The sequence below is a fragment of the Strix uralensis genome, chromosome Z (genome assembly GCF_047716275.1).
Source record: "Strix uralensis isolate ZFMK-TIS-50842 chromosome Z, bStrUra1, whole genome shotgun sequence".
In the NCBI taxonomy this organism is placed as follows: domain Eukaryota; kingdom Metazoa; phylum Chordata; class Aves; order Strigiformes; family Strigidae; genus Strix; species Strix uralensis.
This window is the reverse complement of record NC_134012.1, coordinates 80510236-80533236: the sequence shown is the minus strand read 5'-3', so window position 1 is coordinate 80533236 and position 23001 is coordinate 80510236. Positions and strand designations below refer to the sequence as shown.

General features: G+C 47.1%; 1 protein-coding gene and 1 pseudogene across 1 annotated transcript; both read left to right on the top strand.

Moving 5' to 3' along the window:
• Positions 1-1116: 1116 nt before the first annotated feature.
• LOC141938097 (forkhead box protein J1-A-like) lies at positions 1117-16708 on the top strand. The gene is given in 4 exon segments (XM_074856599.1): positions 1117-1410; positions 15642-16019; positions 16022-16100; positions 16103-16708. Coding segments are annotated over 4 exon segments (816 nt in total). The 5' UTR covers positions 1117-1386; the 3' UTR covers positions 16438-16708.
• LOC141938285 (uncharacterized) lies at positions 16478-21487 on the top strand (annotated as a pseudogene).
• Positions 21488-23001: the final 1514 nt, after the last annotated feature.

Below are 23001 nucleotides of genomic sequence, written 5' to 3'. Positions count from 1 at the left end.
AATCCCAGTGAAACTGGGAACCTCGTGTCAAAGAGAAGTAGTAAAAATGATGTGTAAATCCAAACAGCCTGTCCAGCCCTTAAACGAGAGTAAGGCAAAGCAACGTCTGGTCAGGCCCTGAGAGAGTCACAACTTCAAATAAACTCACACCCAGAGGTGGGGAATCATTTCCAAAGTCTTATGGAAAATCAGAACTAATTAAAACTTCCAGTGCCAGCAGTCAGTGTCCTCCTCTGTCAGCAGTCTTGATATTGCCTTTCCTGAAGAGATGTTCTATGGATTGTGAATGAAGATCCTGAGCCCAGGTTTTGGTAGATGCTTTGGTTTGATGGCGTGGAAGTTCAGTACAAATACCAACATGTTTGGTACACTTTGGGCGTAGCTGCCTTGCTGCTGAAGAGGCAGCCGTGCTGCTTTTTATAGTTGTTTTTCTAATAAACATACTATAAACAAAGCCTTTATTTCCTAGAGGGATGTTTTTGGCACCTTGCAGTTCCATCTTTTCCCCAGGGTGGTGGGGGGGGGTGTCTACTGAGAGCCTGTACGTGTTCATGGGAAAGGGAGAAAATGCACGAAGGACAAAATCGAAAGCGTGCAAAGTAAGGTTAAAAAAAATGAGAATAAAATAGGTGTTTCTAGGCACCAAGTCCATGTGGAAATTGCATTTTGGGCAATAGTGAGATTGAATAAAGGATTAGTTTTCTCGTCGCTTCTCATTATAACTGGACTATGTATATTTTAGTGGATTTTTAAAAGCTGCAGGGGAGTTGTCTCTAGGGAATGCTGATGTCAGACTCACACCAGATACCCGTCATTACCCTTCAGAACACCATCTGCCAAGCTGTCTAGAGGTTGGGGTTAGAGTCTGACATGGGATGGCTGTTAAAACACTTTAATCATGGTAAGAGTGTAACTACTTGAGGAAGCAAGAGTTAATGCCCTGGTTGCTGCCGGGTATAAATAGGAAGGAAATGTATAGAACTGGCAGAATTATTTTTGGTGCAGGAGAAACACAGGACAGTGGTGCAAGGGTCTCTGTGACCGTGTATTTCTGGGATATACCCACGATGAAGCAATGCTCCCAGACCCTGGGTTTCTGTTCTTTATAATCCATGACCAGCTACATCGGTAACAATAGCAGCCAGGTGTTGTTTTTATGGTGTACTGAGCTTTTTGGATTGCTGGTAGACTTTGTATAAAATGCGTCAGTGTAGGTTTGAAGGGTTTTGCTTCAGAGATGAGAGCCTGGAGCCTCTGCTCTGCGTGGGAAGTGCTGTGATTTTTCATGTCCGTTGGTAGAACCTGAGGTTGAGAAGAGACCTGCTGCTGTGTAAAGCTGCAGAAGGGCACACAGTGACAGGCGTTCCAGAAACACGGTGTCAGTTGATGGCACTGGATTTACTTGTAAAGGTAAAACCTGATGTTTTTCCCCATTAATGTTTGTTTGCTTGATTATTTTGTTTGTTTGTGTGTTTTGGTGTACCTAACCTATTTTAAAAACAAATTACTTGTGTTTTTAATATGTAGGTCTGCGTCCTGCAGGTTGACCTGTGTCAGGTGCACACTGGAATCGGGAGCTATTTACCCCTCACCACTGAGGGATGAACAGAAATTCCTCAGTCTGCAGCTGCTGAGAGCAGCAACCTTCACCGTGGTGTAAGCACCAAGGCACAAGCAGCACACTGCCCTGGGTCTTTAAAGCTGCTTCTGTGCTATCCATAAACTGAAACAAAAATTTTGGAGGTGATAAAACCGGCTTCAAACTGCAAATAGTAAAAAGATGGCATAAAGCAGTGGATTAAAAAGCGGACTCGATTGGCAGTTCTGAGGTGAGGTTGTTATGCCAGCTCCTGCATCTTAGGGGTTTGCACAGTGAAAGAAACAACTGGTGTGACTCTAATTGGTCATTTAAGTTTCAATTAATGTTAATTCTCTCATCTTATGTAATAAATGTATTAAAATGCCCATTTTATAACCCGTTGGAAGGCTATATTACAATTTATTTATGGTAGGGCTTTTCTGGCTGTCTTTAGCACTTGCAATATTACTCGTTAAAGGGTAATTCAGGTTCATTTGCTGGTTTAAAACCAAGAAGTGGAGTGAAAATTAGGAAAAGATACAATGCAATAAGATTATTTTTCCCCCCAGATTGCTTAGCAGACTACTCTAGCTGTCAGAGACATGAAATATGTGGCCTAACTGCAATTTCAGGTGAAATGTTTGTGGTCCTGTTGCTGGCACTGACACGTGTAGACACGTGCTGCTTGCACCTTGTTTGTGAGACAGGTGTGTGCCGGTGTGAGCGCCGCAGTTTGATTGCCCTGGGCTGTGTAGGGCAGCCTGCCTGTTGGAGCACAGTGCTGTGCTCTTCCCTCTCACAGGCTTTTGCTTGTGTCTCAAGAAAACAAGAATTTGGCCTAGAGAGAAGTGATGCTGCGTGTTGTGCTCTTGTCCCAGCCCTGAGCTGGGTGGAGACCAGAGCTGTGCCTTAAGGACAGACTTAACCAGTCTGACTGAACTGAAACATGGACCCCATGTAGCATGCCAAACCAGGTGGTGGTGTTTGTTCACGTTTCTGAGATAAATTACATCCTGGGGGATAGATTCCTGCCTTGGTTTCTGCCCATGTGAGCCTTACTGCTAACAGTTTTTGTTGGATTGTTACCTGCTGACGTTTTCCTCATGATTTGTACCACTCTTTCACAGTATTGGCTGTGGATCAGAATCGAACTTCAGAACCATTTTAAGAGGCATATTTTTATTTTAACATATTTTTTCACTTTTTTAAGTTGGAGATACTGAATATTTGAGATTTATCTTAAGTCATGCTTCCCTATACATTACTTAACAACACCACTGACTGTGGCTTACTGCAAAACATCCTATATCAGATAAGCAGTTTAATAAACTAATAGAATTGATATGCAGGGTCATATTATCATAGTAGCATCTTCTCATTATGTTATTTCAGGAAAGGGAGAACGGTCATTTAGGAAAAAACCTGACAAAGTCTTACAGCTTTATGGTTTGATTTTTTTTTCTTGCCCCTTTCACCCCCTCCTCAATCAACATAATCAGAATTTTGCCCAAGGCATTTCTGAGCAGTGATTTTTCATATGACAGCAATAAGGGTGTTTTCCTTCCGTTTGACTTTATTTTTGACATGGGCTACAAGCCTTCGTGGTTTCCTCAATACCAATATAAGTTTGATAAATTTCAACGGATATTTCATAGTATGTAATCATGGTGATGTTCATGTATGCCTTTTATCTCAATTTCTAAAAAAAATATGCTCTTGGAAACATGAATAAAAATTTTCTTTTGTACAAAGGGCTTTACCTGAAGTCCTCAAAGTGCTTGGAATTAATGCTTTACCTTAATATAGCAGGTGAAAAATTATTCTGCCAGCTATCTTGTGATAAGCATTCTTCTCCTCAGTAACACTGGCAGTAGGAGTCCCTATTTTATGTGAAATCACATTCTTGATCGATTTTGCACCACTCTTTTTCCTCAAATTCTGAAGAATTGTAACTGCCAGAACTTTCCAGACTGATTTATGGTTACTTTTAGCCCAGATTGCCATGAGAACTTCTAGTTTGATATTTCTGTCTCCTGTAGAATCCTGTTTACATGTAGTAACACTTTGTTTTTATTACATCCAGAATACAGAAGCGTTGGCTCTTACCCTGTTGTAGGTGGGCTATTTCAGTATTCTCCAAGGTGTTGCGTGGCCACTTTGGTCATGTTTATTCCACAGTACTTGGAAAATGGAGATTGTTTACTACACATTTTCTTTTCTCGTTACTCCGTGTTTCGATTTGCCTGTTGTGTGCTTTGGGCAGGAGGGGTCAGCATTGGTTGCTTCAGAGGATTGGATGAGGTCTGATTTTGTTACACAGTTCACTGTCCCAAGGCACCTTTGTACCTTTCCATTTGTCTTGTGGGGCACACAGCTTAGTTGTCTCTTTCTTAGTGATCTCCGTTCAATTTACGGTGTTAATTTTTCTCCTGAACATCCTACATTTGCTTCTTGAGTCTTAACCCAGCTCTCCAACTCTTTCCAGGGATGTTCCAAATCTTTGGGGATTTGTGTAGTTTATCTAAATTTTATTGTCCTCAGCCTCATAAAAATGGATCTTCCTGGGAGACACTGATGGATGTGTTGTACTTCGGGTTGCTTGCTGCAGTATGTGAGTTCCATGGTGTTTTTACTTAACCTCTAGTCTCCTCTGGTGCGAGCTGTGGCTTCTCCGTAGAGCACCTTCTCGTAGCTACAGTCCAAAGAGGATGGATTTTTTTATGTGCCAAATTCAAGCTGTTTCACTGAAACCTAATACTAAGTCTTCAGTCTTCTGAGCATCTGTCCCCAGATGCGAATTTCAGTTTCTCTCTTACCTGATGATGGTTAGTCTTTCTACTGTTGAAAAACCTGGTTTTCATCTTTAGGTAATATTCACATTGTTCTACACTGTAGATCTTCTTTTAAACAGTGTAGAAAAATATTACCAGAGTGTAGTATTCTTCATCATTTCCAGCAGCTTTGTGTTTTCTTTCCTTTTCTTGAGTTAAATGAAAACTGTTAAAAATGTCAGAAGCTTCCAAAGGTGGGTTTTGGGGGCTGTGACCTCACTGACATTTTATGGGGAAAAAACCTACTTCGAAATTGTTTGATATTCTCCTTGCACTATAGAAAGCACTGAGTTCTATCAGAGTGGTGGTATTAAGTATGACACTATTTAAGAGGATAATAAATGTCAGGTAAAAATGAGCTCAGATGTTGCTTAGCTCAGAACAGAAGGCACAGAAAAGAAAACCTGAAGCTGTCTGGTAAAACTAATAGGAAAAACCTTTTCTAAAAGATGCCACTAAAATTCCCGAGAACAAAAGTCAGTGAAAAGCTGGTTATCAAGTGTCTGTTGTGTCAGACTTGTCAGATGTCACTTCAGTGCCAAAAGGAAGAAGCTCACAACTGGATGTTTTAGCAGCATCGATGGGGTTTGTGCATGAAGAAGGACTGTGCTAAAACCTGCATCAGGGCTGCGGAGTTCAATGGCTGCTGTACGGACATTGCTGTGCCAAGCAGCTCTGCCCATCGCTGACAGCTTTCTGGGGATTCTGTTCAGGCTGCACAGACACTGGGAACAGAGTTTAACATTACTGTGGTTTGGTGGGGTTTTTTTTAAGAAAAACTGAGCTGTAGAGCAAAATGCTAAACTTCAATCACACTGTTGAGAGTGATTTTTCCTGCTTTGCTAAAACTAGTTTTCTGTCTGAATTTAAATGTTTGAACCCGTTTCCACGGTGCAGTATTTCATACAAATTTTCATTCTTTTTAAAGTCAGAATAACACAAGGTAGATTTAATCTGTACTTTTAAATACTTTGCTAGCCCACTATGCAGTTTATTAAGGGAAGTAAATTGAACCACACTTGAATGTTGTGGGGTTTTGCTTTGAGGGTGTTTTGTTACTTTCCTGAGCTCAAGAGTAAATGTGAATATATTACAGGTATCATTGTGGTATTCATGTCATATGAGACAAGCTCTTATTTTGAATGAATTTTGATTACAGCTACCTTAAATATTTCCCCCCCTGCCAAAGTCTAACTTCAAAAATAAAAAACTTCCCGTATTAGGTGTTTCTTTACAAAATCTCTACTTTGCTATTTTTTTTTTGAAGGTGTTCATAAAAATTCTGTCTCAGTTTAGCAAACAATTATATAGTTTCACATGTGCATCAGGCATTATGCCAAGTGCAAGGTCCTGCACCTGGGTTGAGGCAATATCAGTACAGACTGGGGGATGAATGGGTTGAGAGCAGCCCTGTGCAGAGGGACTTTGGGATATTGGTGGACAAAACATTGGACACAGGCTGGCAGCGTGCACTCGCAGCCCAGGAAAACAATCATCTCCTGGGCTGCAAAACAAGAAGCATAGCCAGCAGGTCGAGGGAGGGGATTCTCCCCCTCTATTCCACTCTCGTGAGACCCCCCTGCAGTGCTGGGTCTATCTCTGGGGCTCCCAGTGTAAGAAAGACATGGACCTGCTCAAGTGGATCCAGAAGAGGCCGCAAAGATGATTGAGGGGCTGGAGCACCTCCCCTATGAGGACAGACTGAGAGAGTTGGGGAGGTTCAGCTGGAGAAGGGAAGGCTCCCGGGAGACCTTAGAGCGGCCTTTCTGTATATAAAGGGAGGTTTTAAGAAAGGTGGAGAGATGTTTTACCAGGGCCTGTAGTGCCAGAACAGAGGGCAGCAGTTTAAAACTGAAGGAGTACGTTCAGATTCGATAGAAGGAGCGTACATTTTTTTTACATGAGGTTGGTGAGACACTGGAACAGGTTTCCCAGAGAAGCTGTGGATGCCCCATCCCTGGATGGGTTCGAGGCCAGGTCAGATGGGGCTTTGAGCAACCTGGTCTGGTGAAAGATGTCTGTGCCCATGGCAGGGCGTTGGACTAGATGATCTTTAAGGTCCCTTCCAACCCAAAACATTCTGTGGTTATAAATAATAATAAGTAATAAATTGTCCTCTTTCCCACTGTAGTCTGCAAACTGACATCCAAGATAGCATATTTCAGTTCTTTTTTTTTTTCTTCCCCCATACTTCCATGATTCAGAAATAGGATTTCCATAGAACAATCCTTTTCCTAATTTATCACTGTTATTTTTCACAGTCATTTTTCCTGTCATTTCATTTTTTTTCTCATAGTACTTTTTCTGTGTGGATGTACTAAATCAGAAACTTCCATGTGATAAATATTCTCTGGTATTTCTTAGAGAATAGTAAAGTTTGAGGTTGACAGCTGGGAAACTGGAACTGAGCAGCTGAAAGCTGTTCTAGGATTTGGGCATCTGTGTTTGCTGGCACACTTGGAGTTCATTTGTTCTGCATTTGCTAAAGATTAATGAGAAAGCTACTTTCTGTTATTCTAAGTGTGGGATGGACAAGCCTAAGAATACCCAAACAGCATGTAATATCCATACTCTACATCTACAAGCACTTGACAAACCTTAGTCTGGAAATTATACTATTAAAACATGTTCAGAAATACCCATTTGCTGGTGTGATTATAAATAAAACAGGATGTTACATGTCATAAGAAAAAACCTGGCAAAGATGAAAGTTGTCATCTGAGGCAAATATCTACAAATTTATATGTTTAAAATGAAAGTTATGTGCTGGCTTTTAAATAAGCTTTTCATAAGGCAGTTTTTAATCTGAATCTAATGATGAAAACATAGTTTTAATTATGAGTTTGTGGATGGTGCTTCAGTGTGAGAGTACATTTCCTAGGCTGTCCGTGTCACTGTGCAGCACTGGAAATGAAGAAGATGACATCAATCAGTAGCTGCCCACTGATTTCATTGTTGCAGGTTGAAGTGCACTGGTCTGTGCTTATTTTGGTGCAATGTTATTTACAGATATATTAATTTTAAGGGGAATAGGATTGTTTTGTAAATAAATTTGCAGTGGAAAAACATTCCCAGGAACAAATCCACAGCTTTTACCTTTAAGAATGTATCCACTTGTTTGCTCTACTTTGCCATGATCTAAATGATCTAAGACAGATGTGGTGTTGATTAAATTCAGAACTTCAAAGGACTTTTGAGATTTCCACAGAATATAATGTTCCACATAGAGTTACACTTACATTTTTCCCCAGTGTCTGTTGAAAGCTAATTTTGCTTATTGTTTCACTTTTTTTTTTTTTTTTTTTTTTTTGGTCATGGCAGTTGTGGTTTTTCTTTAGTTCATTTCAGTGGTTACAGCATTTGCAGAGAGACAAATATAAGGGACCCATCATGGTATAAATGCTTGAGAGCTGGAAATCAAAACACTTCACCATTTATAACTCCATGAAGGAACTTGACGCAGTGATTTCCTAGAGGAACATAGAAGAGTGCTGTGAGACACAGGTTCCCAAGAGGTCTAGATGTTGCTCTTCTGTCCATGCAGGATCTGGGCATTGAACACCTAGCTCCAGACCTGGAATTTATGAATTTCATAAATCTGTGTGAAATACCAAAGTTCATGCAGTTAATGAATGAGGCAGCTAAGCTGGAGATTTCCAGCAGCCTCCCCTGAGTGACCGAGGTTCAGGGCAGACAGCAGCATTGCATGGAGTGATGTGCTTGAAATTCTTTAGCCATAGACACCAGCTGCCCAGCTGAGTCAGATGCCGACATGCAAGTGAGTTTCAAAGGCTGAACTATCTGCTTAGATAGCACGGGAGTTACTTTGGTATGGCTGACTGTGTCACCTTAACCCTTCCAGGAGAGAACTCCTGGTTTCCTCGAACAGCTGGAGCTGGGGACGTACTGGCTTGACAGTGTGACTGGAAAACATCCGCTGCCCTGTTTTTGCATTGGTTGATATCTTTAACACATATTTTGCAAACACATTCATCCTTCTTGAAGACAGTAGATGTGCTGTAGCAAGATAATTACAATGGAATAAATATTAGATAAACTAGATAGTTATTAAAACTAGATAGTTGTTAAATATACCTGAGGCATTTCTTAATCTTGTGTTAGAGCAGAATTCAATATTACTTCTATAATATTCTTTTAAGTGAGAATCAGATCTTAGCCTGGAGTGCGGGGATAAGAAAAAAGGGTGCAAGTGAAAAAAGCAGATCATTTACTATTTTATCAGGTGGGAGCATGCTAGCACAGTTTGTTCACAGTTGCTGGACTGCAATGTCAGCACTTCCTAGCTACTGTTAGATCTTGTAGCCTGTGTTACTCAAAGGCACTTAGGCCTTCCAGCTCGTGCTTGCCAGCTCATTTGTCACATACAGTGCGTCTTATTCTTCTTTCGAGGTGTTGCCCTGAAAGTACTTTTTTCAGTCTTACATTAACTCTCTGAAGCCCAGTTATGTCACTTGTAGAGAGAGGCCATCAGCGAAGCAGTCTCAGGTTTTTAGATGCTTTTGACACTCAAATGTTATAAAACTCTCCAATTTCTAGTTTTGTGATGAGACTGAGTAGGTATTCTAAATGACAATTAGTGAGTACTATGGGCTATCAACTTGGCAAATTATAAACACTGACACATGCTGATAATGGGGAAAAAATCACATTCCTTGTATGCATATTTAACACAGTGATTGATTCTCCACAGTTAGCAAATCTGTTACGTTTATATTCAATTACAGAGTGATTATATATATACGTTAAGCTTGTTTATGCAATCAGCAGTGTTAAATTTAAATTCAGGAATCTGCTGTGCTGGTTACTACTGCTGCAGTCACCCCCGTGTCCTGTGGAGGAGGAGGCTCCCCAGTCTCTCTGGTTTCATGCTGCAGAGCAAGCCAGGGCAGTTCAGTTCTGTGAACGGAGAGGATCTTTCTGTGCCGATAGGTTTGTGATGGAAACCCGTCTGTGCCAGACACCGAGTTAATGCTGGTTAGTTTTTCTTCCATAAGCTCCTCACAGTGAGCAAAAAAGCTAAGAAAAAGAGTCTATTGAGTTAGTGTGCAGTCTGCTCTTGGAACAGAGTGCTGCAGTGTGTGGCTTTTGAGAATAAGCTGATGAGCAGTGGCAATATATCCAACAGTATTTATTTTGCATTGTCTGAGTTTGTGTTCTGTCCTGCCACATTTGATTGAACAGATAAGTGGAGGACAGTATCTGTTGTCTTAAATTTGTACAATTTTCACTTGCAACACAGTTGAAATTTTGGTATGAATCAGAGAGATGTCCTATCTGTGCACCTTGGGAACAGAATGAGCACCAGTTGGGGTCTTTGCATTAACACAGTATTGTTTTCACCTTGACAATGTTGTTCTGGAACGCTTTGCTCCTCTTAACACATTTTGTTGCATTACTACTTCAGATCAGCCAAGTCCTCATTAAAAAATCTTGAAAGATATTTGGTTTTCCTCTCTTAAGTGTAGAAAAAGTAGGAGGTAATGAGGTCTAAGGAAGAAAGATTGTATTTTCTTGCATTTGTCCTTAGTAATAAAGAACAAAAAAAAATAGTATAGAAAATGTATGGTGGGAGGGGGAAGAACCAGAATTTTGTAAAGTGTTTTTGAGTGCTTTTGCTTGCTGGTTTAATTTCCAGAGAGCTCTGTGAGTTTGCATATGTCAGTCAATTTAAAGTAATGCTTTGCTTTGATTATGAACGTGACTTGAGAGTAAAATTAATGTTGCGTAGGGCTCAGTATATGTAAATTGATATATAAATGCTGCTGTAAGTATAATTACTTCAATAGCAAAAGACAATCAAGTTGACTAACAGAGTGTTTAGTTAGATTAATAGAAACCATTTTTGATTTAATACAATGCTGTCTACAAAATTAGATACTATATGCACGCATGCTAAATCAGTTCAATAACATACTGGGTCCAAATTAGCTGTTCTTATCATTTCCTTGACTGAAAAGAAATTTGAGTTTTAGGCTATAATTTTACTAGTCCAGTATCACTAACATACATGGGAAAGATGCATTCATTTTATTGCTGGGTATTCAACCCTGACTTATCCTGGTTCTTGTTGACTTAGAACTTAACTTTGCAAATATAGCATCTGGCAAAGAGAAATCTTTCACCTACTTTGAAATCATCTTCAGCTCAGTAAGAGTAAGATATTGGAAATCCCAGTGTATTACAACTCCTTTAGATCTTCCTTTTACATTCCAAACTCTCCAGGTTAGAAAAGGTTGGTAGGTCACTACCAGTTAGCAAAGAGCAGATGGTGTTTATTACTGTGACCAGTAAAGCATGTATCTGTGGGAGTGATAAACCCAATTAACCAAATGTTTATTGTGCTTTTAAATGTTGTAGTCTTAGTGCCTGTTTCCATACCTGCGTGTATGCTCAATATAAACTTACTTAATTGTGCACTTTGAAAAGAGGTCAGTGGTGCCCTTCTACAGTCTGAATCGTTAGCATTTGTAGAAATACTGGTTTAGATAATGTCCTTCAAATGAGCCAGTCTTAGATACACAATTCCAAGAACCCCTTATTACTTAACTTGCATTTTATTTGTTTCTAAATAGTAAAAAGCCTGACTGCTCCAGGCTTGGCTAGGATACCGAGGATGACTGTTAAAAGGCAGGTGGCTTTTTGTCCTGCAGAGGCCTCCTGCCCTTGATTCAAGAGACTGTGACATAAATACAAGGCAAGCTCATTGTTAGCTCAGCATCTCTGCAGTTTTTAAAAATACTGATCATCTTGAACAGCTTTCCATTAAGGAGCAGTCAGCCCTCAAAAAAATTTGTGACTCTTTAGAGACCTGGGTTGGGATCAGTCGTGACCTCTGACCGGTGACTAGTTTGCTGATAGCTCTGACCTTCCTAATGTGGGCAAAAAAGCCTGAGAGCCGTTCCTGTGTGCCCTCAGCCTCCCACACTGCCCCAGCGGGGCTGGCCAGATAGGGGTGAGCTTATGGAAAGGCAGTTTATTGAAAGTGGCAGAAGAATTATAAGGCAAAAGCCAATAATAAAATGTGACAGAAGGCTCTTGCGTGGGCTCCTGTCTGCAGAACCTGGCCCTGCTGCACTTCCCTTGAGTGATACCCACTGTCATAACTGACCCAGTGAGTTTAATGACAGTAGTTTCTGCAATCACTCCCTGGCCATCCAAATAAGTAATAATAGCCATATACATTCAACAAGGCCTGTTTGATTTTTTTAACATACTTGACAACTCTTCAGAGTCAAGATAATGTCTTTCAGCAATGCCTGTACAGTAGCTGGTACGATGAGTCTCTCTGGATAACTCTGCAATTAAAATAATAAACCTCTTAACCTTGTTAATTGCAGATTTAATACAGATTTGCAAATGTATTTGGTTCCTTGGCTTTTCCTCAGTTACCTCAAGTCAGAGTTAAAAATAGAATCACACAAAATAAAATGTTTGAGTGTCTGAAAGATTAGCAGATTCTAATAAGTCACACTGCTAATGAATGTTTTCGAGAAATAGCTATTTAAATTTTCCTGAGTTAAGAACTTTTAGGTGAACAAAGATACATCAGACACCAACATTTTTCTTAATCAGAACATTTATTTTAATTTTAAGGGTCTTTTAAATTGCTTTAAATGCCACAACTTGTTACCAAATTCTGACAGAAAACTGATAAAAATGGAAAGCGAGGGGATATTTTTGCTATCTCCATGTGGACTTGTATCTGGAAGATGTTTGTCTGGAGTCGCTGACCATCTGTTTCATGGAGTTATGCCAAAAATGTATTTTCACTGTATATTTAGATGCTTGCTATGGTCTAGTGAATAGCCAGAAAAGTATTGCAGCTTCTTCTTCAAGCACACCGTAAATATGAACTCCCAGCACTTCTCAAGGTAAAAAAAGTGTTTGTTTCTTAGGTAAATCTTGTAGTTACAGTAGCTCTAATGATTCTAACTTTGTTACTTGGATTTAATTTATTCTTGAGGGAATTCTGTTGATCTAAACCAGAAATTAATTTGGCACAGAGTTGTCAAGAAGCTATATTTTCCCTTTGAGCATTTAATTTTGAGTCCGTTTTTCTCCACATTCTGGCATTGGGTTATTGTTCAAAGCATAACGAAGAGATGAGACCCAGGGAGCTCTGTAGAAACTAGCAGCCTTCTCCTTCAGTTCTGGGACCACGGCAGGGAAGTTTCAGTGGTGCAATACTTTAAGATAAAGCATTAGTGCATGTCCTTTGGAGTAGATCTCCAGAGACCCTCTGAAAGAATACATTAATTTTCTTCTGCTGTTTGCCGTCTCCTGACATGCTGTACGGGGTTTGTGTGGCAAGGTTTTGGCAGCAGGGGGGCTACAGAGGAGGCTTCTGCGAGAAGCTGCTGGAAGCTTCCCCATGTCCAACAGAGCCAAGGCCAAGGCCAGCAGCTCCAAGAGGGACCCACCACTGGCCAAGGCTGAGCCCATCAGCGACGGTGGTAGCGCCTCTGGGGTAACGTGTTTAAGAAGCGGAAAAAGCTGCTGCACAATGGCAAGTTCAGCTGGGAGAGGAGTGAGAATGTGTGGGAGCAACAACTCTGCAGACCCCAAGGTCGGGGCAGAAGGAGGGGCAGGAGGTGCTCCGGGCCCAGAGCAGAGGTTCCCCTGCAGCCCGTGGGGCAGCCCATGGGGAGGCAGCTGTGCCCCGCACCCAGGGAGGGTAACAGTGGGGCAGGTGCTGTTCTGCTGATCAGGAATATCAATTAAACTCAGACACCAGAGTGAAAAGAGCAGGTGTATTTTACTAGAAATAACAAAATAATATAACAGAATAATATGGAAAACATACAGTAAGAAAAGACAGAATAGTGCACTTAAACAAATAGGAAAATACAGGATAATGCATCAAATCATTACTACCTGAGAGAGAGAGTAGTGATTAAGAAAGATCCATCACCACTTGCATACTTTACCATCATCCAGACCCACAGTCACTGGGGAGCCCCGGTTACAGCGAGGATTTGGAGAGCCTGTCCCGGAAGTGGGAAATCCTACGTGGTGCGTCCACCCGTAGGTGAGGCTTCCAAAGTCGCTGTGAGCAGGCCCAGCCTTATATGCTAAAAGTCAGCAAGCCAGAATAGCTGGCACCTTTGTTTTAAGCGGAAATACCTGGTTTAAATTTCACATTAGGTTCCCCCCAGAGCCTGGCCAGGGCTCAAGGAAGAAACTAAGGGAATTTCTCTGCTTATCAGATTGGATTATGCGCAGGGTCTCACATCAGGCCTCGAGGACAGGCACCTGCCTCCACAACTCTGTTACTCTACTTATATACAAAGGAAGGGAAAGATACATTCATCACATCAGGTCTTGGAGACAGACACCTGCCTCCATGACTTTGTTACTCTACTCATATACAAAGGAAGGAAAAGATACATTCATCATAGCTACATCCTCCATGCATCTTTCATTAGGGATTACATACTGAATTAACAGTTTCGGTTCAGGGCCTGTTGCTCAGGCTTCAACAGTTCCACCTTTTACATCAGAGTAGGTGGTTTGTTATAACTTAGTGTAATACCTGTTAGCACAACGGTTATCAGTTATAAGATATACAGGATTCATCTATAGGTCAACTCTGGCTTGGCCCTATTGTCCAAGCCTTAGCACTTCAGGTGCCCACCTGCAGCCTGGGGGGGACGCCACGCTCGAGCAGGGGGATGCCCAAAAGAGGCTGTGACCCCATGGGGACCCACGGCTGGAGCACGGGCAGACTGTGAGGAGTCCTCCCCAGCAGCAGAGACAAGGGGCCAGGAACTGACCACAACCCCCCATCCCTGCCCCCCTGCACCACGGGTGGGAAGGAGGGACAGCAAATCGGGAGTAGAGCTAAGCCCGGGAAGAAGGAAGGAGTGGAGGGAAGGTGTTCTTAAGATCCAGGTTGATTTCTCCTATCCCTACTCTGATTTGATGTTTTTTCCCCGAGTCAAGTCTGTTTTCCCTCGCACTAGAAGTGGTGACTGAGCCCTCTCTGTCCTGGTCTAGACCCACCAGCGGCCGTGAGGTGTTTAGTTGCCAGCTGGGCCTAAACCACAACAGAGCTGGCTTACATTTTCACTGTTTCAAGGCTTGTGTTTGTTGCTCTGTAAACCAAGAACACACCAGGGAGGATTCCTGCAGTAGCAACAACAGGTTTCATTAAGGATCCAGGTCACTCTCAGAAGCAGCTTTCATGCTTTTTGTACCCAAAATCATCAGTGCAGTTGCTAGAGGGTCTAGACAAGCATCAACCCTCTCTGTCTTTCAGCAGCTGACATAGCCCCTCTCCCTTGTTTTGGTCCGACACTGTTGCTTTCCACTTCTTTTGCTCATCCAGGGCAACACAGGACCCTGATTAAAGATGCACTTTAGAAAAAAAAAAGGAGGACGAGCTGCATGCCAGCGGGTTGACTTTCTCCTGCAAACTCATGGCTGGAGGATCACAATGGTTTTAAAGGGGTGCCTTCCAAAAAGAAAGGATGTTTTCAATCCCTCTCTGCAGGGATGCAGAGGGTTCACAGGATTCTTGCAGGCAGGAATGATAAATATGTTCTCCGACCGGGTGATAATGGAGGGCAGCTCAGGCTGAATGAAGTTTGGCGTGGGGAGGGCAGATGGGGAGCAGTGAATTCAGCTTGCAAGTCTCTGACCCTTGTAAAACTTTGTGAAACTGTAAATCTGGAGTTACCACAGCCTGGATTGTTTGCAGGGTTATCTGTGTTCCTGCTGATGATGCCATCTGCCGTGGTGCTGCCATGTGTTGCCCCTTGTAATGGGGTCCTGGCCACAGCAGGGTAAAGACCCTCCTCTCCTTCCTTAGCCACGAAGGAGGAGCTGCCCTCCTCCAGCTTAGCTCCATGCCTGAGCAAGTCTGGCTGGGTCCTGCCAGTGCTCTGCGTGATCCAAGGCCCATGGTCACAAGTTACAGCCAAGGACAGTTGCCCCAAAGTTCCTCTTGGTTGACAAGTCCTCGCTGGACCCCCTTGGCTCTGTCACCTCTGGCTGGACTAGACAAGAGGCAAGAAAATTCTGCCAGTGACTCGGGGCAGGGGACTTTCTGCTGGGCACGTAGCCCGGGATGGCTTGACGTTGCTGTTTCTGCTTTCTTTTTCCCAAAGGTCCTTGCTGAAAATGGCCTTTTCCACCAGCCTCTGCACACAGATAGTGGCTGCAGTAGCAGACAAGCATTCAGCCTTGGTTTTTTTCTCTTTTGGGTCTAGAATTCCATCCAGCACAACCTGTCCTTGAACAAGCGCTTCATCAGGGTACCTCGGGAGAAGGGCAAGCCAGGGAAAGGTGGGTTTTGGAAGCTGGGCCCCCAATACACCAACCAGCTCAAGAATGGGGCCTCCAAAAAGCAGAGAATGACCCCTGTGCAGCTCCACCCGGCCTTCACCGAAAGAGCCCAGCCAGAAGCACAGTGCGTCGCCAGCCCAGCTGCTTCGGCTCCCGCCTCCAAGAACATCCTCAATGTCAGCGTGGAGTTGCAGCAGCTGCTGGAAGAGTTTGAAGAAGTGACCGGCGACCTGAACTCCAATCCAGCAGGGCACAAGCGCAAGCAGCCCTCGCTCCAGCAAGTGGCGAAGGCGCCTCGGCTTTCCAGCGGCTTTCCAGCTCTGCCTTGCTGAGTCAGGGTGAGCAGCCTGAGCTGGGATGGCTGGAAGGGGACTTGGACTGGAAGCCATCTTTGACACCATCCAGAATGGGGAATTCTCCTTTTTTCAGGATCTGGAGCTCATGCCTCCAAACAACCCCACGAAAGTCAACCTGGGCTTGACAGCAGATGGGCAGCACATGGACTGCGCCCAGAGGCAGGAGCAGGTCCTCACCAAATCCAACCAGAACAACCTCAAGTTTGAAACTTTGATGGCCACTTCCCTGCTGCCTCATCCCTGGGATGAAGAGACAGAAGATGACCTCTCCAACTCTGTCAACATCGAGCAGTTGTTTGACCTCAGCGACGCCTCTTTGCCAGCGGATGGGAGCGACTGGAGCAGTCTGGCATCTCTCGTCTAAGGGCCAGACACCCTTCAAAGCCCACACAGAAATTAGGAGGATGCTCCCCCCATGCTGCTGGCACTCCCAAGGGACAAGATTTTCTAGAGACAGAGACATCTACAATGGCTTTGACCAGCTTCATTGTCAGATGATTTACAGAAACACCAGGGGGAGAAAAAAACACCGCCACAAGAACTGCTTGCTGTATCTTTAAAGGACACATCAGCAGTCTCTAGTGCATGAGTTTCCCCCATGAAGAAATATACACTATTTATTTTTTTACTTTTAAAGGAAGGAATGTGAATTATATATATATTTTAAATTTAGTTAGTTAGTTTCCAGGGACAGGACCTATGTTCTGCTTAGAGAAGAAGAAAATATTTATAAATTCAGCACGTTTGCTTTTTTACATGTTTTTCTACGATATATTAAATATTATATATTCAAAGAAACCTCTCCTTTTAGCACTAGCATCCCTTAATAGTGGGGCAATAGGGGAAATGCAGCTTGGGCATTGGGTTGGGTTGGTGTGGGGCGTTTTGGTAGCAGGTGAGGAGCTACAGGGGTGGCTCCTGTGAGAAGCTGCTAGGAGCTTCCCTGGCCCCAAGTCGGCCCCGCTGCTGGCCAAGGCTGAGCCCATCAGCGATGGTGGTCGTGCCTCTGGGAGAAGGTATTTAAGAAGCAGGGGGGGGAAAACCCCAAGAAACTGCTGGAAAACCTGCAGCAGAGAGAGGAGTGCACAGTTTGCGTGTGTCCCCGTGGGAGGGGTGTTCTGCGAGCACGCGCATCGCTGGGTGCACGCTGTGAGCTCACGGGTGGGCGCAGGGGTGGGTGCACACGAGGTGCGTGTGTGCGGGGCGTGCGGGTGGGTACATCCCGCATGCTGCAGCGTGTGCACATGTGGGGGGTGTGTGTGTGCGCACGCTCGGGGGGGGGGGGGGTGTGAACACCGCACGTTGCGCTCTGTGTTCCAGATGTGTGTCTCGAAGTGCAGTTGTGCGCATGCTGCGGGTGTGCATCGCACCTTCTCTTTGTACCCACGTGTGTCTGCAGGCAGTGTGTGTGTGCGCACGTGCCCCAAAGCTCTCTGCGTGTCACATCGATTTTTCCTGTCCTCTTTCTGGCCCCGATGTGCCAGTCTTCTCCGTGCTGTGGTGGCTCTGAGCACCCTCCTCTCCAGTCATCTGAGACCCCCACCCAGGAAATTATTTATCTTATTTCTGGAACTCGGGGAAGCATCTCAGACAGTGGCTTCTGAGGAAAAAAAAAAAAGGAGGAGAAAAAAAATTTAAACAGGATTGTTAGTCAAGAGTCTTCAGCTGGAGTTGCCACTTTTACTAGAGCAGGGAAAAGTTCAGGCAGCGGTTTGCTGGTGGTGAAGTAACGGCAGCGCGGGGCGGGAGGACGGGATGGGGTCCACCGGGAAGTTGTGGGATTGCAGGAAAAAAACACTAAAGTGAAGAACAAGCCACCAAAACATGGGGATCTTGGCGCAGATGCGGGAGGAAGAGGAGCTCCGTGGCTGCCAGCCAGCCAGTTCTGCCGGCCCGGCAGAGAGAGCAGCCGGTCGGGGCGAGCGGGCAGCGTGCCTGTGGGCCAAATCCCGGGCTGGTGGCAGGGCCGGGCCGAGCCTGCCCGTGCCCCCTGCCCCCCCCCCCCCCCCCCCCCCCCCCCCCCCAAGTTTGCATCCTGCGAGCCGTGGCAACCGCAGAATGCGTCAGGGCTCCCTGGGCAGCGGGGCCACGGCCGGGCAGTCGGGCAGAGGACAAGCGATGGCTGACAGCAGCAGTTTGGCTCTCCCGGCGTTTCTTGCCCCCGAACCCCCCCACGCGCGCCTCTGGCCCCTTCCCCTTCCCGCCGTGCCGGGCCCCGCCGCCTCGTCCCCGCCCCGCGGCTCTCGCCCTATTGGCGGTGGCGCCACTGGACGGGCCGGCGCGGCTGGGCCTGGCATGGCAGCACCGCCCCCCGGCTCTGCCCAGCCCGGCTCTGGCCCCCGCTCCCCCCGGGGCCGGCCGGGGGCTGCTGTGCCGAGGCCGCTCCCTCCCCGCCCCGCCCCGCCGCCGCCTCCGTCTCCGCCTCCTTCTCCCCAGGCTCCCCCGCCCCCCTTCAGCCGCTCGGCAGCCCGATCGCCGGCGCCGAGCCACCGGTGCCCGGTCCGGTTTGGGAGGTGCCTCACCTGGCCCCAGAATCGGGCGAGGGGGCTGCGGTGTAGCTCCCGAAGATCCCCTCGCCGGCCCATCTACGTCCCGGGAGCGGCGGGGAGCTACACGCGGCCAAACCACCGCCAGGTCAGAGTGGGACGGGCCGGTTTGGCTGGGCTCGGTTTGGCGGGGGGCAGGGGGGCGGCCGGGGCGGGGCGGTGACGGCCCGGTCTGGCCCGCAGGGAAGGAGAAGGTGCGGCTGGAGGACCTGTACCAGGAGGGGCAGCTACTGGGGAGCGGCGGCTACGGATCAGTTTACTCGGGCATCCGCCTCTCTGATGGCACCCCGGTAAGTGGCGGGGACGATGGCGGGGCTGGCAGGGCGGAAGGGAGAAGGGGAGGAGGAGGAGGAGAAGGAGGAGGAGGCTCAGCCTGTCGCTCCCCTTGGCTTGCAGGTGGCCATCAAACATGTGGCCCGGGAACGTGTCGCAGTGTGGGGTGAGCTGGTGAGTGACCGGGGCTACCAGGAGAAACCGGGGCGTCACAGGGTGGGGGATAAGGCGAGGCCCGAGAGGGTGGAAACCTGTGGGTGTAGCGGGGCGGGGGGAGTTTGCAAAACCTGTATGCTGGCCGGTTTGGTTTGCAGGCATGGAAGGCCTTGGGCTGCTCTACTCCCCTTGTTTGCCTTGGCTTTTTTTAAATTTTTGGTTTTGGCTAAGGCAGGGGGGAAAGGCGTGTTTTTTTCCCACCTGTGGGGGTTTTTTTCTTTTTTTTCCTCTGTTTTTTTTTTTTTTTTTTTTTTTTTTTTGCATGTATCGGTCGGGCCTTCCTCAGGCCCGTGCTGCCCTCTTCCGGCACCAGCAGCTTTTTTTTACAATCCAAAGTTTGTAAACAAGAGTCCCGTGTTGGCGAGGGGGCGGCGGGTCACACCGTGCATCGTCCCCCCCCACCACTGGTGCAGCCCCCGTGTCCCCAAGGACACTCAGGTGAGGATCCGGGAGCAGGCAGCATCCGCCTGATGAGCTCCGCCTGTCTCCCGTAGGAACACGAGAGTACAGCCCACCAGAGTGGGTCCTCTACCACCGCTACCACGGCCGTTCAGCAACAGTCTGGTCCCTGGGCATCCTGCTCTATGACATGGTCTGCGGGGACATCCCCTTCGAGCAGGATGAGGACATCGTCAGGGGCCAGCTCTTCTTCCGCCAGCCGATCTCCCTCGGTGGGTACCCGGCTTCGTGGTGGGCAACGGGTTTGGGAGATGGCACCGGGCGCACAAGCATCCCCGCTCTTACGGCTGTGGAGGAGGGTGATCTCCCGTGGTTAGCTGGGGGAGGTGGCACGTGAGGAGGGTGATCTCCCGTGGTTAGCTGGGAGATGTGGCACGTGTCCTGCCATCCTGCTCTCCTCCAAAACAGCTCCTGGATCAGGAGGTTTAGGGATAGCTCTGAGCACACCCAGCATGTCCTGCGCACTGCGGACAGTGGCGGAAGGTGGACAGGAGCCTTCTCTGACCGGCGGTGTCTGGTTTCTCTCCCCAGAGTGCCAGTATCTCATCAGGTGGTGTTTGTCCTCGTGGCCTTCAGACAGACCATCTCTGGAGGACATTTTCAACCACTCCTGGCTGCGAGGCATTCACCTGCCCTAGGAGATGGCAGACACCCCACCCGCATGGTTTGGCCCGGGACCCTGGCACATAACAGCTCCAGGCATGTCCTGGCCATAAGAAGCAAAGACCAGGCTTCCTCACCACCGTAGCACTGAGCAGGGATCATTGGGAACACGCACATCCTGCCCCAAAGCTGGGCTGGAGACCTGATCTTCCAAGTGCTGGTGGCCACCATCCAACCCAGCTGTCCTGGGCTCCATCTGAATGACCCTGTCTCATTTGCTGGTCTTGCCAGTAATTTTTTTTTTGTTTGTTGGTTTTGGTTCTGTTATTGGTGGAGAGAGGAGACCTTACTGCAAACCATCTGGTTTTGGTGGCTCCCAAACATCTTCCTGACCACCTGAATTCGGGACGGTGAGAGGATCGGAGACCTTATTGCAAGAGAAGCTTCAACGGGGGAAAAACTTGGGGGAAGGGCAGTTACTGTGGCCGAATAGCTGCTTCCTCCGCTGTCACCATGCTCGAGTGCCTTCAGCTGAGATCTGGGCTGTGCTGGAGGAAATACTTGGATTTTCCTACACTGCTGCTTTTCCAAGACTCGCCTGGGTATATACTTCCTTTTCCCCTTTCAAAAAGAAAAAGGTCAGAAGACACCTGGGAGCCAAGCAGGTGATCCCTCACCTCCTGTGCCTCCACCTCGCCTGGATTTTCTGGGTTTCTTTGCTTCTCAGTGCCCTCACGAATGCACAAATGATGCAAACCAACAGAGCTGTAAATGTGTTCAGTTATACAGGAGCGAATTTTGATGTATAGTTGTTAATAGTGATAACGTTTTACCTTTTTTTCTTTTTTCCAGTTTTTGTTTTTGATTTATTTTCATGGATTTGTTTTTTAAAGAGAGAGTTCTAGCCGGCAGGATAACTTATTTATTTATTTATAATTTGCGTGGGTTTCCCACCCACGCCTTGCTCCCACAGCTGCTGATCCCCCACTTTTCTGTTCAGGCCTTCCCTCTGTGTCTGCCCCCTGTCCATCCCCACCTGCAGTGTTTCTGTCTGGTGGGGTGCGGAGCGGCTGCCTGCTCCCCAGCTCTCTCTGTACAGAGTTCTGGTTGCTGTTGTTCCCTTCCCAGGTGTTTTGTTTTTCCCTGCGGGTGTCTTGTTTGGGGCTGGGGAGGGGGGAGCTGCTCCGGGCTGTCTGCGCTGTCAAGTCTTTATATGTTTTAGCTGGCAGGTTTTTGCTTGATAGTTCATATTGTACAGGGGAATTCAGAAATTTTGTATTTTTTTAATGCAGTTTTAAATAAAAACAAACCACTTGATGTGATGGAGACATCCCGTTACTGTGGGGTGGGATGAAGGATGCTGCGAGCATGCCAGGTACCGGTGGCCACACCGTGGCATGGCTACTGCAGGGCTACTGTGGGGACCACCCGTTTGTCTCCAGCTGAGACTAACTCCGAAGGCCTCGCCCAAAGGCTCACTGAGCCACGTCAGCCAGGACCAGCCAGCCAACAGCACCACGGGGAAGACTGGACCCATCCCTCGGCGGGGTGTTTCCAGGGCCGACAGCTCCTGGCAGGTCTGGGAGGGATCGAAGGGCTGTGGAGCCCTTTGCGTTTCCGTTCACCCGCAGGCTGGTGCGAAGCGTGTGCTGGGGACAGCAAGGAAACAACCATCAAAGCGACCTTGTGAAAGGCCGGGTGTTGCCAGCCAAATTAAATTTTTGTCAGGCAGATCCTGTTGCTCTGGCTCTGTTGGTGCACAGCGGGTCTTGGGTGCCAGGTGCTGGGGGGTGAAGAAAGCCGCCGGCGGGCTGTGCCCACCTCCAGCTCGGCTGCGGCAAACGCAGAGTGAGAGGAAGTTGATCTTGGGATTATGAGAAGTCGGTCGCTATCAGTCAGCGGCGGTAACGCTTCGCTCGAGCTTTTACCCTCCAAACTGTCAAACCCCACTTCCCAGCTCTACAGTGCTTTGGCTTTTGGGGGTGTTGGTTTTGGTTTTTGTTTTCACTTGGGATTTTTTTTTTTTAAATTAATGTGCTGAATTTTGAAGCCCTGTTCCTGCTTGACCTCATGGCCCACCTGCTGCGCTGCGCATGCTGGGCTGTGTCTGCCCCAAGGAAGGGGCACGTTTCCCCTTCTGCAGGTTACTTTGCAAGTCCCGCAGACCTCAGACAACAGGACCATCCTTTCCTTTTCTTGCCCCAGGGTTCTCTTGCTTAAACACACCCCCACACACACCCCCACACACCCCCCTCCCCGTGCCCAGGCAACGGTCCCTCTCCCTGGCTCACCCCGGGCTCACCAGCACCGCTGTCCGAGCTGGGGTGGCTGCTGTGTGAGGGAATAGGGGGTCCTGGAGCCACGTCCCAGCCTCGTGGGGTAACCTGGTGTGCTGGGTCACTGCTGTGCCTCTGCCTTCAGCAGAAAGCATTAACTCTGTCTGATTTGCCTTTTTTTTTTTTTTAAACTCAGCTGCATCGTTCATCTCCTCAGGGCTGCTACAAGCAGGAAGCGCAGCTCCACACGCCTTCAAAGTTTAGGCCTGTTTTGAGATGTGGTTTGTATTTAACCTCCTCTCTCACTCGCTTTTTCCCCGGACCATCCGGGAAGCTGCTCTTACACAAAGCAAACCTCCCCGCCACGCTGTCTGCCACCGCAAGGAGCCTGAGCCCCTCGGGTGGCCACCGTCCCCCTCAGCACCACCGAAACGCTCTGGCGGCTGCCCTGGCTGCGGGCTGAGCTCGGCCCCCCCTGCCTGTAAATGCTCGCTGACTGCTGCGGTGTTCCTTAGAAAACTCGCTGCAGAAAGGCTGAGCAGGTCGGGTGTGGGG